The 13374-nt window shown below is 43.1% G+C and overlaps 1 protein-coding gene across 2 annotated transcripts in view; it reads right to left on the bottom strand.

Moving 5' to 3' along the window:
• Window positions 1-13374, bottom strand: part of MTUS2 (microtubule associated scaffold protein 2) — a 373273-nt gene that overhangs the window by 166697 nt on the left and 193202 nt on the right. For both annotated transcript variants that reach the window (XM_043576011.1, XM_043576018.1), the window contains exon 4: window positions 8419-8580. In XM_043576011.1, the coding sequence (XP_043431946.1) occupies window positions 8419-8580 (162 nt within the window). The remainder of the gene's footprint in view (window positions 1-8418; window positions 8581-13374) is intronic.

The raw sequence follows: 13374 nt of genomic DNA, 5'->3' as shown, positions 1-13374 counted from the left end.
AGTTTTAAACGCTGACATGTAATTAAAAGTTCCATGTTCATCATGCTAAGAGACCGCGCTACATCACGATAGCAATTTGCATAACAATGCATTTACGGCACAGTAGGCAGAGTGCTGAAACACATAAATGTCAGAAATCACAATGGAAAACACAGCTCTAAAGACCATTTGCATTAATTACGGCTGGGCCGGCTCCCATAGCTCCTCGAGGCTGACAAACGGAGTGGGCAAAATACCAGGTGTGTCACCTTTCAGATCCGTGGATATACTCTTAAACGGAAGTTGGGTTTTTGTGCCTTACTTTTGAGGAGTTGCCACAAAACAAAAGGTTTCACACCCTGCGGGTCGCTGAATAGCAAGGTGAGTCACTGCATTTTATAAATTCTCCTCTGGTACTATGGGTTGTCCCAGAACGTTTCTCAAATCACCCAAAATATTTTTTAAGCTTTTATTTATTTATTTTGAGAGAGAGAGAGTGAGTGAGAGCAAGTGGGGCAGGGGCAGAGAGAGAGAGAGAGAGAGAGAGAGAGAGAATCCTAAACAGGCTCTGAACTGTCAGTGCAGGGCCTAATGTGGGGCTCGAACTCATGAACCATGAGCCGAAGTCGGATGCTCGACTGAGCCACCCAGGTGCCCCTCTTGTTGTTTTAATGAAAGAATTTGAGACATAGCAGAGAAAGAGAAATGTATCTTCTCCCTTACTTAGATCATTCTGGGGCATTTAATTATAATTGTTAAATAGCACACCACAAAACCGGAAATAGAGGATGAGATTATTAAGAGTTTCAAACTTATTAAGAGCTTAAAACTTAAAACTCAAGAGTTTAAGTGTCCTAAAAAACAACAACATAAAAAATCAAACTCCCCACGAGCTCCTGAAGGGACAACTTTTATGTAATCATTAAAGTCAAGGTGGACTCACCAATAACATCAGAAACTGATGAAGCAGCTACAGATTTTCTATGCAATTTCTTTTTCGCATATGCTGTCTTTTGACTATTTCACAGCTAGCAAGTTCCTCCATAAAAAGGTTGGAAGGGAAAAGTAGGGTGTACGTATTTTCAGATCTAATGGTTAGCAGCCCCGATCCAAGATTTTACGGGGAGGGAGACTTGGGAACCTCTAATATTTACAAAGAGGAAGTTCCCATGGTTCACCCGCATGGAACGCTGTTCCCCACCATTGCGGTCTGGCAACTTCTGCTGATCATTTAGATCTGGGCCTGTGTGTTTTCTGCACACTACATTACGTCTGTGTAATATACCTTCATTGTATACTCATTTCCCTTTCACAGCACTTAGCATGACTGTAATTAAATAATTAATCATGTACTGATAAGTACAGATTCTATGTTTTTCTCTCCTGTTATGCCCTCGGATCCACAGGGGCAAAAACTGTCTGTCTCATACATCATGATTTCCCCAACTACCCAGCACAGGGCTCAACTCAAAGAAGGGGCTCAGTAAACATTTGTTGAAAGAGCTGATGCTCACGCAATCAAATTCCACCCGTCCTCACTCCCCAGGACGACTAAGGGTTGACTCTGGTGTCACAGCTGGTGAATCACAGCACTTCCTGGCTGCTGGGAGGCGCTAGGAACCTCCCCACTGGTGGCCAGAAAGAACAGCAAACAGGCCTTCCGGGACACCCAGGAACACGACTTTTAGAATGATGAAGTGGACAGATCCTCCTTCCGGACATTCCATACATCATCCCCATGCTATTTCCCTGTCTCCGTGACCTCACGCAAAGGAGTGGTCTCCAATTTACTGCTTTTATCTTTCTCCAACAGAGATTCTTTCTAAACGCTTCTACTCTACTATCGGCTCCCCTGTCCCCCACCTATTGCTGGTTCCCCTGTTGGCTTCACGGTGACAAATAAGGGATTGCAAGGGAGACTCGGCCTCAGGGAGAACGCAGTCGACATAAAGCAATAACATCTTCCATACTGAAGAGCCCAGCGTAGCCTAATTGCTTCCAACTTGCCTCCTTCGGGTGCCACTCCCGGAGGTTTGTGAACACACGTGAGTCCACACTGTGGGATGCCATGACTCTTGTGATTAGAAAACAACACGATCTTGGAGCTATTTAGGTTAAAAGGGCATATATTACAGGCTACGGTAACAACAACCCCCCAAATCATCTAGAGCCAAGATTCCAATAGCACTTAAAGCAATCCTTTTACCTGCCCTGTCTTTTCCGGAAGCAGAATATTTTATTTCAGCAGGCTCTTCCTCAACTTTCTTCCTTTAAGGTGTGCTCAGAAAGGGGCGATGGTGTTTGGCCGGACCGGAGGGAAGGTGGGAGTGTCTGTTTCAGCAGCTCATTGTACATGCCGAAGGGCTCGGTAGACACGCTTTAATAATGTTGACCAGAGACTTGTACTTTTAAATTACACTAGGCTCAGAAATACCGACATTTGTGGCATTTAATTCAGAAATAAGAATCTACTTTTAAATTAGTCAAACAATTTTTACAATACAAGTGGAGTGACAGCCTTCCTATTCCCAGAGGTTTTTTTTTTTTCCCTCTGACAAGTTACCAACTGTTCATTTTCTATATAACCGTAGGAAATCCTTCCATAACATAGGGTGAATAAAGTAATTGTATTTTCTATAATCCATCACGTCAACATGACAGAATCAGAGGGCATATTGACCCAGAAGTAATCTATCTTCAGATCAATATTTTCAACTGAAAATATTTTCCTATTTGCTACAACAACTGCAAACAAGTATGAAGAAGCAACGGGTAAAGCCGAAATTCACGTAGAATTACAGGGATCAAGGCACCATTGAGATTTTGTATTTGACATGAACAGCAGAAAAACTTTTCATGAAAATTTTGAGAAAAAGGACTATTGAAAGACCAAGGCTAAGCTTCTAAAATTCTTGGCAACAGCCATGGACAGGATGTTCAGTATATATCTTTTAACTAACTAGTGTTTGTTTAGCACTAAACACTAGAACTTTCTGTTGTTGCCACACCGAGATCTATGAGGTAATGATCATTATTTAAAAAAATTTTTTTAATGTTTACTTATTCTTGAGAGAGAGAGAGAGAGAGAGAGATAGTGTGTGTGTGTGTGTGTGTGTGTGTGTGTGTGTGTGTGAGCAGGGGAGGGGCAGAGAGAGAGACAGACACAGAATCGGAAGCAGGCTCCAGGCTCCGAGCTGTCAGCACACAGCCCAACGCGGGGCTCGAACCCACGAACTGCGAGATCATGACCTGAGCCGAAGTCAGACGCTTAACTGACTGAGCCACCCAGGTGCCCCCATCATTCTTTTTGAAAGACTAAACAGCAGTCTAGTGAATAGATGTATCATAGCTTATTTAAATATCTCCATATTGATGCATATTTAGATTGTTTCCAATTTTTTTTTTTTTTTTAAATTTTTTTTTTTCAACGTTTATTTATTTTTGGGACAGAGAGAGACAGAGCATGAACAGGGGAGGGGCAGAGAGAGAGGGAGACACAGAATCGGAAACAGGCTCCAGGCTCTGAGCCATCAGCCCAGAGCCTGACGCGGGGCTCGAACTCACGGACCGCGAGATCGTGACCTGGCTGAAGTCGGACGCTTAACCGACTGCGCCACCCAGGCGCCCCATGTTTCCAATTTTTTAATATTGTAATCACTGTTGCCAAAAAAGTTGTACTTGGATGTCATTGCTGTCTAAGCAAGAATTTTTGTAAGAGAGATTCCCAGAAGCAGAAACACTGGATTACACATTATATACGCTTAAATTTTTGTAGGTGACCAATTGTCCTCTACAAGCTTGTGCAGATTTATATTCCTGTTAACGAACACTGTAGTGTTCGTTTGCAGTGTTCTCACTAATGCCGGCTGTGATAAACCTTTTTAATTTTTTCTAATCTGAATGAAAAAGATGGTATCTCATTTAAAAAGCTAAATGCATTTAGTTATTAGTGCATTTGAACATCTTTTCCTATGTTTATGACCATTGACTATTTTGTACTTCTGTGTGAATTACCCATTCATCTCTTCTGTTTCTCCAATTAAGTTGTATCTTTCCTATTTATTTTCATTGAACGCTTTGTTGCAGCATTTTCATTCAGTCTATCTCCTTAATTCTATGTCTTTCATTGTGGAAAATTATAAATTTTTACATAGCTATTTTTATCAGTTTTTAAGCATTTCAAGGTTTCATGTCATGTTTAGAAAAGCCTTCCCTATTCCAAAATCTTTTTAAAATTTTTTTAATGTTTATTTTTGAGAGAGAGAGAGAGACTGCAAGCAGGGGAGGGGCAGAGAGAGGGAGACACAGGATCCGAAGCGGGCTCCGGGCTCCAGGCTCCGAGCTGTCAGCACAGAGCCCGACATGGAGCTCGAACCCATGAACCATGAGATCGTGACCTGAGCCGAAGTTGGACGCTTAACCCACTGAGCCACCCAGGCGCCCCTCCCTATTCCGGAATTTTAAACTCTTTTCTAATTATTTTATTATCACAATAGATAGGTTTACAACAAAGTTGTTGTCCACTATGTTGTTCAACGTATGTATTTTTTAATCCACAGAATTAAATCTTAAAAGTGTGCGCTAGGAAATAAGTTTCTCTCTTCCGAAGAAATGACATGCTCTTTTTCCAAACTCTGATTGTATTTCTTCTTTTGCTCTTGAGCCAGGAAACTGAGCCTAGTTTCATCAGGATTTTCCTGTTTTTATTGGAATTTTATCTTTGCAACTGTGTTATTTTGTGCCCTTTACTGCATGCTCCTTTGGATCTTTTCTGAAGTCAGAAAACAACTAAATAATAAATAAGTTAGAAAATGATTAAATAAACAACAAAGGGAAAGTGATTAAATAAATAATAAAAACCTATCATATTTAATTTAAACCTTTTCAGGTCATTTTTTCTTAATCCACTTTACTCTGAATGTTTGGTCTGCTAGAATTAACTAGAATCCAGCTGTTAAGACTATAGATCTCTTGCACTCACACTCCATTTATTGGTTTATAACTCGGTGTACCATAGTGTAAGCTTCCTAAAAGCAAGAACTTTTCTAATTATCCTTGAATCCAAGTCACCCTATGGCTGAAAATAAGTACTTAGATGTTTCCTGAATGAATGAACCAGGATGAAATCTAGGTTAAAGCAACAGCCCAAGCATCCCAGGGTATTTCTGTTGGGAAACGTGTTGCATCTACAATTATGGATGACAGTAATTGAGCAGATGACCCAAAGATACAAGAGCTCTGCCATCATTTGCCTGGAATCGCCAAGGGAAAGAAGCAGAGCATTGCAGTTCAGAAATGTTCCCAACAACACGGGGTAAAAAAAACAAGGGTTGGCATTATCTAAGTAATTAACATACCCAGACACCTTACAGTCCCAAGAAATCCAATGATTTGGGATTTAGTGGTAATCTGCATGCCTACCTTCTCATTTTTAAGAAGCTTTGATGACACAAGGCAATGTGAAAGCTGATTTTATTTCTGAAACTAGATTTTATTTAACTTAGAAATTCCAACCCATGGGATAAATGCAAAGCTAACGTGCAGTGATAAAATTCACCTTTTAGCTATAACTTTGAAATGCAAGAAAGCCTTAGGTGTTAGAATTAGATAAAACTTGGAAGACAAAGTCCTGACATCTTTAAAATGAGCTTTTGGCTTCATTTTCCCAATCCATACCTTTCCCTGACATCTCAATTCCATTTTCTCTGGGATTTTAAGCAATGTGTGTGGTCTCCTTACCCTAGCTGGGCAACAAAGCAAATATGGCTTCTCCCTCACTGATCTTATTCTCTTGATGGATGGGATGGATGGGGAAAGGAAAGAACATATCTTTCTTTTTCCTTCCTTTTTAATTTTAGCTGGGGGGGGGCACGAGCTGGAGAGAGGGTCAGAGGGGGACAGAGGGAGAGAGAGAGAGAGAGAGAGAGAGAGAGAGAGAGAGAGAGAATCTTAAGCAGGTTCCACACTCTGTGTGGGGCTCAACATGGAGCTCAATCCCATGACCTTAGGATCATGACCTGAGCTGAAATCAAGAGTTGCACGCTCAACCAACTGAGCCCCCCAGACATCCTATGACAGAAGGACCAGCTAGCACTACAACATAAACCGCTCCATGAGGTTGGCTGGGCTGAGGCCAAGCAAGATGATCAACATTAGACTGTATACTAATAGTTCATTATAACACTTAACAATGTTTCTGCAACTATTTTTTTGTGCTTCTCTACCACCAGCCTGTGAACCTTTTTGGGACAGGAACGGTGTCTCACTCATCTTTCTATCTCCAGACTATTCTATCCCCAGCACAGATACTCAGGAACCCAGTAACTGAACTGGTCAAGGAAGAGCAACAATACAACATATGTTGGTCTGGAATAAGGAAGAAAGCAATTATCATCATCGTGTTTTTAACTTAGAAGAGCAAGTCCAGTAAATCCACTGGATGCCTCGTAGGTCAGCTTGAAAGAACGTACACTTGAATTTTTGACAAAGAAAGGGATGGCTCATCACAAGAAGGAACCGAGAAAGTACAGACTTAAATTTTGCCTCTGGAGAAAATCACACACACGTCTCCACTCAAGGAGGGCTAGGTGAGTGTTTTCACACACACACACACACACACACACACACACACACACACACATACACACACACACACACACACACACACACACATACACACACACACACACACACACACACACACACACGATTTCGGCTTCTATGAAAAGGCTCCTACTTCTCTTAAAGGCATTATTTGGAATTTTAAGGAAAACCTCCAGATTGCGTATCAGGGCGCTGAGCTACGAGCCAGGAGTAACGGAAGCCAACACAGTGGTCATGGCGTCACCCCGAGCTCTATACCAGGCCATCTCAAGGAGGACGTAGCCTGAGGCAAGAAGTCCTTGGTGCCATTCTCTTACTGCTACCTTCGTGGTCACACGGAACTTGATGTTATAACAGACACGCTGTGGATGGCGGAATTTTGATCGCCCCCATCTGATACTGATAATATCGCGGAAAAGGCACTGCAAACGCGCACAACCTGTGTTCATTTCCTGATGCCATCAGATGACCTGGGACAAGTGTTTCACGCGCTGGGTTGCGGTCTGTCCGTCTCTCTTTTGTGAAAGAAAGCTTTCTGCCTTCCTCTCAGAGTTTCCGTGAGGACCAAATTAGATTCAGTACAGTAGAATGTTTTATGAAGCCATGCAAAGTGGAAGAGAATTCCTGTTATCAAGATCACATGGCTTTCAGAAATCTCTTACGTAGCCGAGCTATTTGAAAAAATAATGAACATTTAAAAAGCTTTTATGTATGTATTTTGAGAGAGAGGGAGCGAGCACATGAGCAGGGCAGGGGCACAGAGAGAGGGAGGGAGAGAATCCCAAGGAGGCTCTGCGCTGTCAGGGCAGCGCCAGAGGCAGGGCTCGATCCCATGAATGGTGAGATCACGAACTGAGCTGAAATCAAGAGTCAGACGCTTAACCAACTGAGCCACCCAGCTAGCCCGATGATGCAATTCTCATGGGCCTACCATGAGATTGGCACAACCACATGAGATTGGGTTGCTACCACACCTGACATACCTGATTTCCATTTAACCTTCCTTCAACTAAAGCAGCCACTCTGTTGACACAGTTTACCATATTATTATGCAACACTTTATGTATATGCTAGAGTAGAGAGAGCAGTCTAGTTAGTGGAGTCTATTCTATTGACCAACGTCAACAACGAGCGATCTGTGGTCAGTGTTGTTTCATCACCGGTAAACTGACTCCACCTGCCATCATCCCAAGTGTCTTTGCAGCAAATCCCAGACAGCATATCATCTCACGTGTGAATGGCTAAAATAAGACTCTTATGAAAATATAATCACAACGGCCACATCACGCTTAAAGTATCAGTACTATGTTCACATTTTCTCAGTTATCTTCCAAAAAAAAGTTTGCGGGGGGCGGGGGCGGGGGGCGGTATATTCGTTTGGATTCCAGCTTTGGTGGCATGAGCCTGGAGCCAGAGGGGAAGGGAGCTCTCAGATCCTTCTAGAGGCAGCGGCTCCCGTAGGGTTCCATGACTCACCCCCAGAGGAGCAGTCAGAAGTTTGGTCCTATGGGCCTCCAGAGCCAAATGCCAATCGGCTTAAAATAGCTTGATTCTTGTTTTTTGTTGTTGTTTTGGTTTTTTCCCCCCCAAACAAAACTGTGTGATTCAATAGGTTAAGAGTCTGGGGAGGAGCGAGAGGAAGCTGTGAGAATTTAAACACAGGAATGCGTGAAAGTACCTTGAAAATAGTGGTATTGTTGTTATTAATTTTAAATGCCATTTGAAACTCATCTGTCATCCCATCTAAATAACTGATGTACATGGGGAGTCTGAAAAGACTTTTTAAGGCAGAAAAGGCACTCCACTGTAGAGCTTCTCTGAGGCACACAGTCTTACCAGCGGGTATAGATGCGGATTTGGGCGCTGGAAGCAAACTCCGGCGGGGTGTTGTCACACTGGAGGACGCTGGAGGGGTCGCCCGGCTGGCCCCCTTGGGTGCGTCTTTGGAAGGCAGAGCCGCCTTCGGAGCTGGCTGGTCTTCATTCCCAAAGGTTGACCCTGTGGGAGGCAGACAGGATGTTAATTATAACTTCATGAAAAATGGATTGGGCCCTCCTTGCCATTTGCAATTGCCAACCAATCGTAACGCCGTCATCTGCTTTAGAATTTGACCTGACTCTTCGTGAGTGGCCTTGAAAAGCCTTTCTCTGGGACCAGATGTGGAAAAGAGCTCCCTTTAGGCTCCGAGAAAAGCCTGTCATTCCAATGCTCTGTGCAAGGGACTCCATAAAAGACAAGGGCAGCCTTTGAAGATTTTACACCTGTGCGCAGACACACACAATTTGCTTATGTGGATGTATCACTGTATAATGTGCATACGACACACGTTTATTTAGTGACTCACAGAGGATAAAACCAGTGTGAGTGACCCAGGAGAGGTGAGAATCAGACCCGTACGTGCACGGCTGGTCCAAGGAGCTTGTGCAGAACTCCCTGCTACCCCAAGTTATTTTACCTTCGGAACAAGAGGCTTGGGGTGAAGACAGAGGGGTGAGGACCATGGGCACAGAGAATCTCCTCAAAATCCACAAAGCTTTTTTCTTTTTTTTTCTGGGAAGCTGAGGCCTCATCGAAATACGAAGCCCCTGAGTTAGAGCCTAGTTGACGGCAAAGGCAGAAGACACTTATTGGTCATTTCAGTTTGCCATCCAACACAGAAATACAGACACTCTGTGTCTACGGGACAGTTTGTTTATGAATGGCTGCTCTGACATTGTGAGCAGATGGCATATTGGGACATGTGTCAGGTTTAAATACGCAAGGTGGTTGTGGCCCCACGTGTTCTTCTAGATCTTCCCCCAAACTGCTATGGTTTATGCATTTGTAGTCTCTTAAAGACAATGACAACACCATCCAATCCTTGTGAAAGCGTCAGTCCTTTAAATACACCTCTGAGTACAGCTGTGAGCCCTAATCCACGAAACAGAGCCTGAATGTACTGGAACTGTAGCTCATTTGGAATTAAGCTATCCGGTTAGAAACGTGACCATCTACCATGGAAAATATGCAATGACAGCTGGAAGAAGTATACAGAATTTTAGGAGAAGATTAAATTTTTTGTTTTCATCATTTTAAAAGGATAGGCACAACATTCTATTTAGATAGGGCCTGCATAAAAATGATAACATTATTCAAATGGCTTCAGTGTTCGAAACACCCAGGAATTGTATTCACCCACTTAGGGTAAGAGATTGCTGCTTTCCTCCCTCTGAAGACCCGAACGGAACGTCTCTTTAAAATTCGTGAGATTTGCTTTGTTTCTAAAGAAAAGTGTATCCGAGAAGGAAAGATAAAGAATGTGCTATTTCCCAGCACAAAACCTACGTCCTATAGCTCTTTTAAGGTCGGTACAAGGTTTTAAATAGTTCTAAACAGGGCTAGGAGAATGCTTTTGATCTACGCAAACAACAAATGCATCGAAACTTCACCAAAAGGATCTGCACTGTATCCTGAGTATCAGATAGAAAAGGAAGCATATGATTAATCCAGAAACTTCATCAGGAAAAGGGATGCCACACACCTACAAGACAAGAAGTCTGAGCTTCTGAACCATACGATGAGCTCACCAGTCCAATTGTAGAAAGGATGTCTGGAGGTTTGTAGGACATTTCAGATGGAAGGAGGGGGCTCAGGGACTGGATATATTTCACCTGGAGTCATCTACTGTTTAGCCTACTGCTGACATACTGCCCGAATAATCTATCACTAAAACGTGCACTGGAAGCCGAACTGAACATAAAAAGTTTCACAGGATCTTTTCCTCATTAACGCTTCTTAAGAAGGGAAATATTTTGTATCTTTGGTAAAGTTCAAATGTCCTTTCATCAAACCCTCTTACACCTGGCATCATCCTCTTATGTGAAATTTATTATTCAGAGAACGTGTCAACTTAGAGATTCGGCGGCCTTCCAGGCTGGAAAGTAATTCATCTGTTTGAAGAACAAAGTGTCAAGGAAGCTACGTGGGTGATGTACTCTCCTCTGAGTGAGGTCTTGAATTAACGAAAAAAAAAAAAAAAGAAAAGAAAGTAAAATAAAATAAAATAGAACACTATTCTTATCCACCATTGTGGGATACAGCTGGCAGTTAACAGCATCACTCTTTGAAAACCAGCTTAAGTCAGCCAGTAATTAAAGACTCATTATTTAGTAAGCGAAAAGTACGCAGAATTTGGGAATTACTGCCGAATTCTATAAATGCTCTGGGTGCTTCACAATGCAGGCCACATTAAACCACTGCTTGCTAAGAGGAAGGAAACACGTGGAAATAAACAAACGGCTTGTGTAAGCCAGAACAATGTTCCGAAGGATTCAGTCAGTGGAAGTGGTTCATGTGTCTAATCCAGTTCTCTCATTGCCAACCAGCCCGAATCTGGCCTGAACCATCGAGGTTATCACCTGGATACATGGTGCAGACCGGGGAGCAGAACAACTAGGGGGGGTGGATATTATCTCCTCCCCTTCCACCTCCCTGCACCTCAGTTTCTTCATCTGTAAGTGGGGATACCGAGCATGGACCTCACAGGGCTATTGTGGGAAGTGAGAGGGCTAACGAAAATGAATTTGTAAACGTTAACGCCAAGAGTGGGCACGAGAAAACAGAACGGTGTCTGTGCACACTGAACCCTCCTGTGTCAGTTATGAACACACACAGGTTAGTTTTCAACTCAGCGGCCGGTCCTTACAGCCAATCAGTTTTTCTTAGGACTTGGCCAAGTATCCAGAGGTTGCTCTCAGATGGGCTGCTCTCTGTGAGAAGGAAGGAAAGGACTGAAATGAATCTGACAGCAACAGCAGGATGTAAGACTAAAGAGATCCAGTATGATTGTCCTTAAAACATATGTTGAGCGACTTGAGACCCAGGAAACGGTGAGAATAAGAACAGAAAGGAACACCACGCTTAAGAGATACCGACTATCGCTGGTTCCATCATGACTGAAACTGTTAGGGGGGGCGCCTGGGTGGCTCAGTCGGTTAAGCGGCCGACTTCGGCTCAGGTCACGATCTCGCAGTCTGTGAGTTCGAGCCCCGCGTCGGGCTCTGTGCTGACAGCTCAGAGCCTGGAGCCTGTTTCAGATTCTGTGTCTCCCTCTCTCTGACCCTTCCCCATTCATGCTCTGTCTCTCTCTGTCTCAAAAATAAATAAACGTTAAAAAAAAAAAAAAGAAACTGTTAGGACACAGGGCATAAGCACGTTCAACTTTCCTAGATGTTCAAAATGGCTTTCCAAAATTGCCTGTTGTAATTCACACCCACCACAGGTCGTGACTGTCAGACTTTCATTAGTTGATGACATTGGCTTTAATTTATAGGTCTCGGGGAGGCAGGGAGGTGGAACATGTTTTTCATATAGTTATTAGCTATTCAAGTTTTTTCTTCTATAAGATGCCTGCTCATTTTTCTACTATTTTGCCTTTCTAAATGACATAGAGGAGGTTGTTTTTTTTTAATATTCTGGATACTGATCCTTTATTGGTATATATTTTAAATTTTCTCCGTCTTTCTGTCTCCACTTGATTGGTACCTTATGAATCTTAGCTTTTCCTTCTCCACGTGAGATAATAAAGATGTTCTTCTGTGTATTCTTCTAAATGGCTTAAAACTTTTTTTTTTTTAACTTTAGATCAATTCATCTGGGATGGAGCAAGGAGTAGGGATGGAATTTGTTGCTGCTGTTTCTATACAGACAGCCAGTTATCCCAGCCCCGTGCATTGGGCAGTCCCTTCACTGCCAGCTGTTGAGTATCAAGCTTCCATACAGGCCTGATTGTTAGACTAAGCTAACAACCCCCAAATTTCAGTCATTTAACATAACAGAAGTTTCTCTGTCAATCGTGAATCATCTCACACAGGTAATCCGGATGATCTGCTGTGCTGGGGAGCTCTATTCCAGGCAGGGACTCGGGTTCCTTCCATCTCCTGCTTTTGCCCTACCCTGGGTCTCTCAAGAGACATTAACACGCAGCTGGGGAGAAAATGAATTGTTCATGGAAGGATTTTATGGGTCAGGCCTAGAAGTGGAGTGCATCACTTCTGCCATGGGCCCACTGGCTGGGGAGCGTAAGCTCCGTTTACGCCTAGGAGAAAAGGGAAATCATCTGGTGAACGCCTATCCACCCTGCCTCACGAGGCTCCATTTCTGAACTCTATATTCTGTTTCATTGATCTCTTTGTCTCTCACGATCCCAATACTACACTGATTTACCATCGCGTGAGACGAGGCTGGCACGCTGAACCGGCCCAAGACAAGTACCTCCGATTTTGCTCGTTCACTTTACAACGGTCTTGACCCAAATGTTCTTGACTCTTTCTCTTGCGTATCAATTCTAGAATCTACTTGTCAAGTTCCAAGAAAAGTGGTCAGAATTTCCAACAGATACAATTAAATCTTTTTTTCTGAACTGCAACCAGATCGAAGGAAGAACGCTCGCACAGATTTCACTCAAGATCAGCAGACATACGCTGAGCTCCGAGTCTACCGTGGGTGGCGTGTTAGATGAGAGAGATACAGAGAAGGCAGAGTTCCATGAAAAAGCAAATACCACATCAGTGGCAGTACTCCTTAAGGGTCAAAATTTGTGGGGATATTTGGAGTTGAAGCAACATCGGCATTTAGCGGGTAGGGCTGTCAATGCCTCTGTTCAGGAGACATGTAGAAATGTAGGAGACCACGGAGAGCAAGGGCTAATAAATGCCAGGTGAGGGGTACGACGCAGGGAGAAAAGGTAACGTTGTTCGTAAACAATCACACGTCATCAAGGGAATCTCCCTACGCCATTCTTAACTTTGTTAT

Source organism: Prionailurus bengalensis, chromosome A1, assembly GCF_016509475.1.
Source record: "Prionailurus bengalensis isolate Pbe53 chromosome A1, Fcat_Pben_1.1_paternal_pri, whole genome shotgun sequence".
NCBI classification, from domain to species: Eukaryota; Metazoa; Chordata; class Mammalia; order Carnivora; family Felidae; genus Prionailurus; species Prionailurus bengalensis.
The sequence above is the reverse complement of the archived record's forward strand: the minus strand, read 5'-3'. Positions and strand labels throughout refer to the sequence as shown.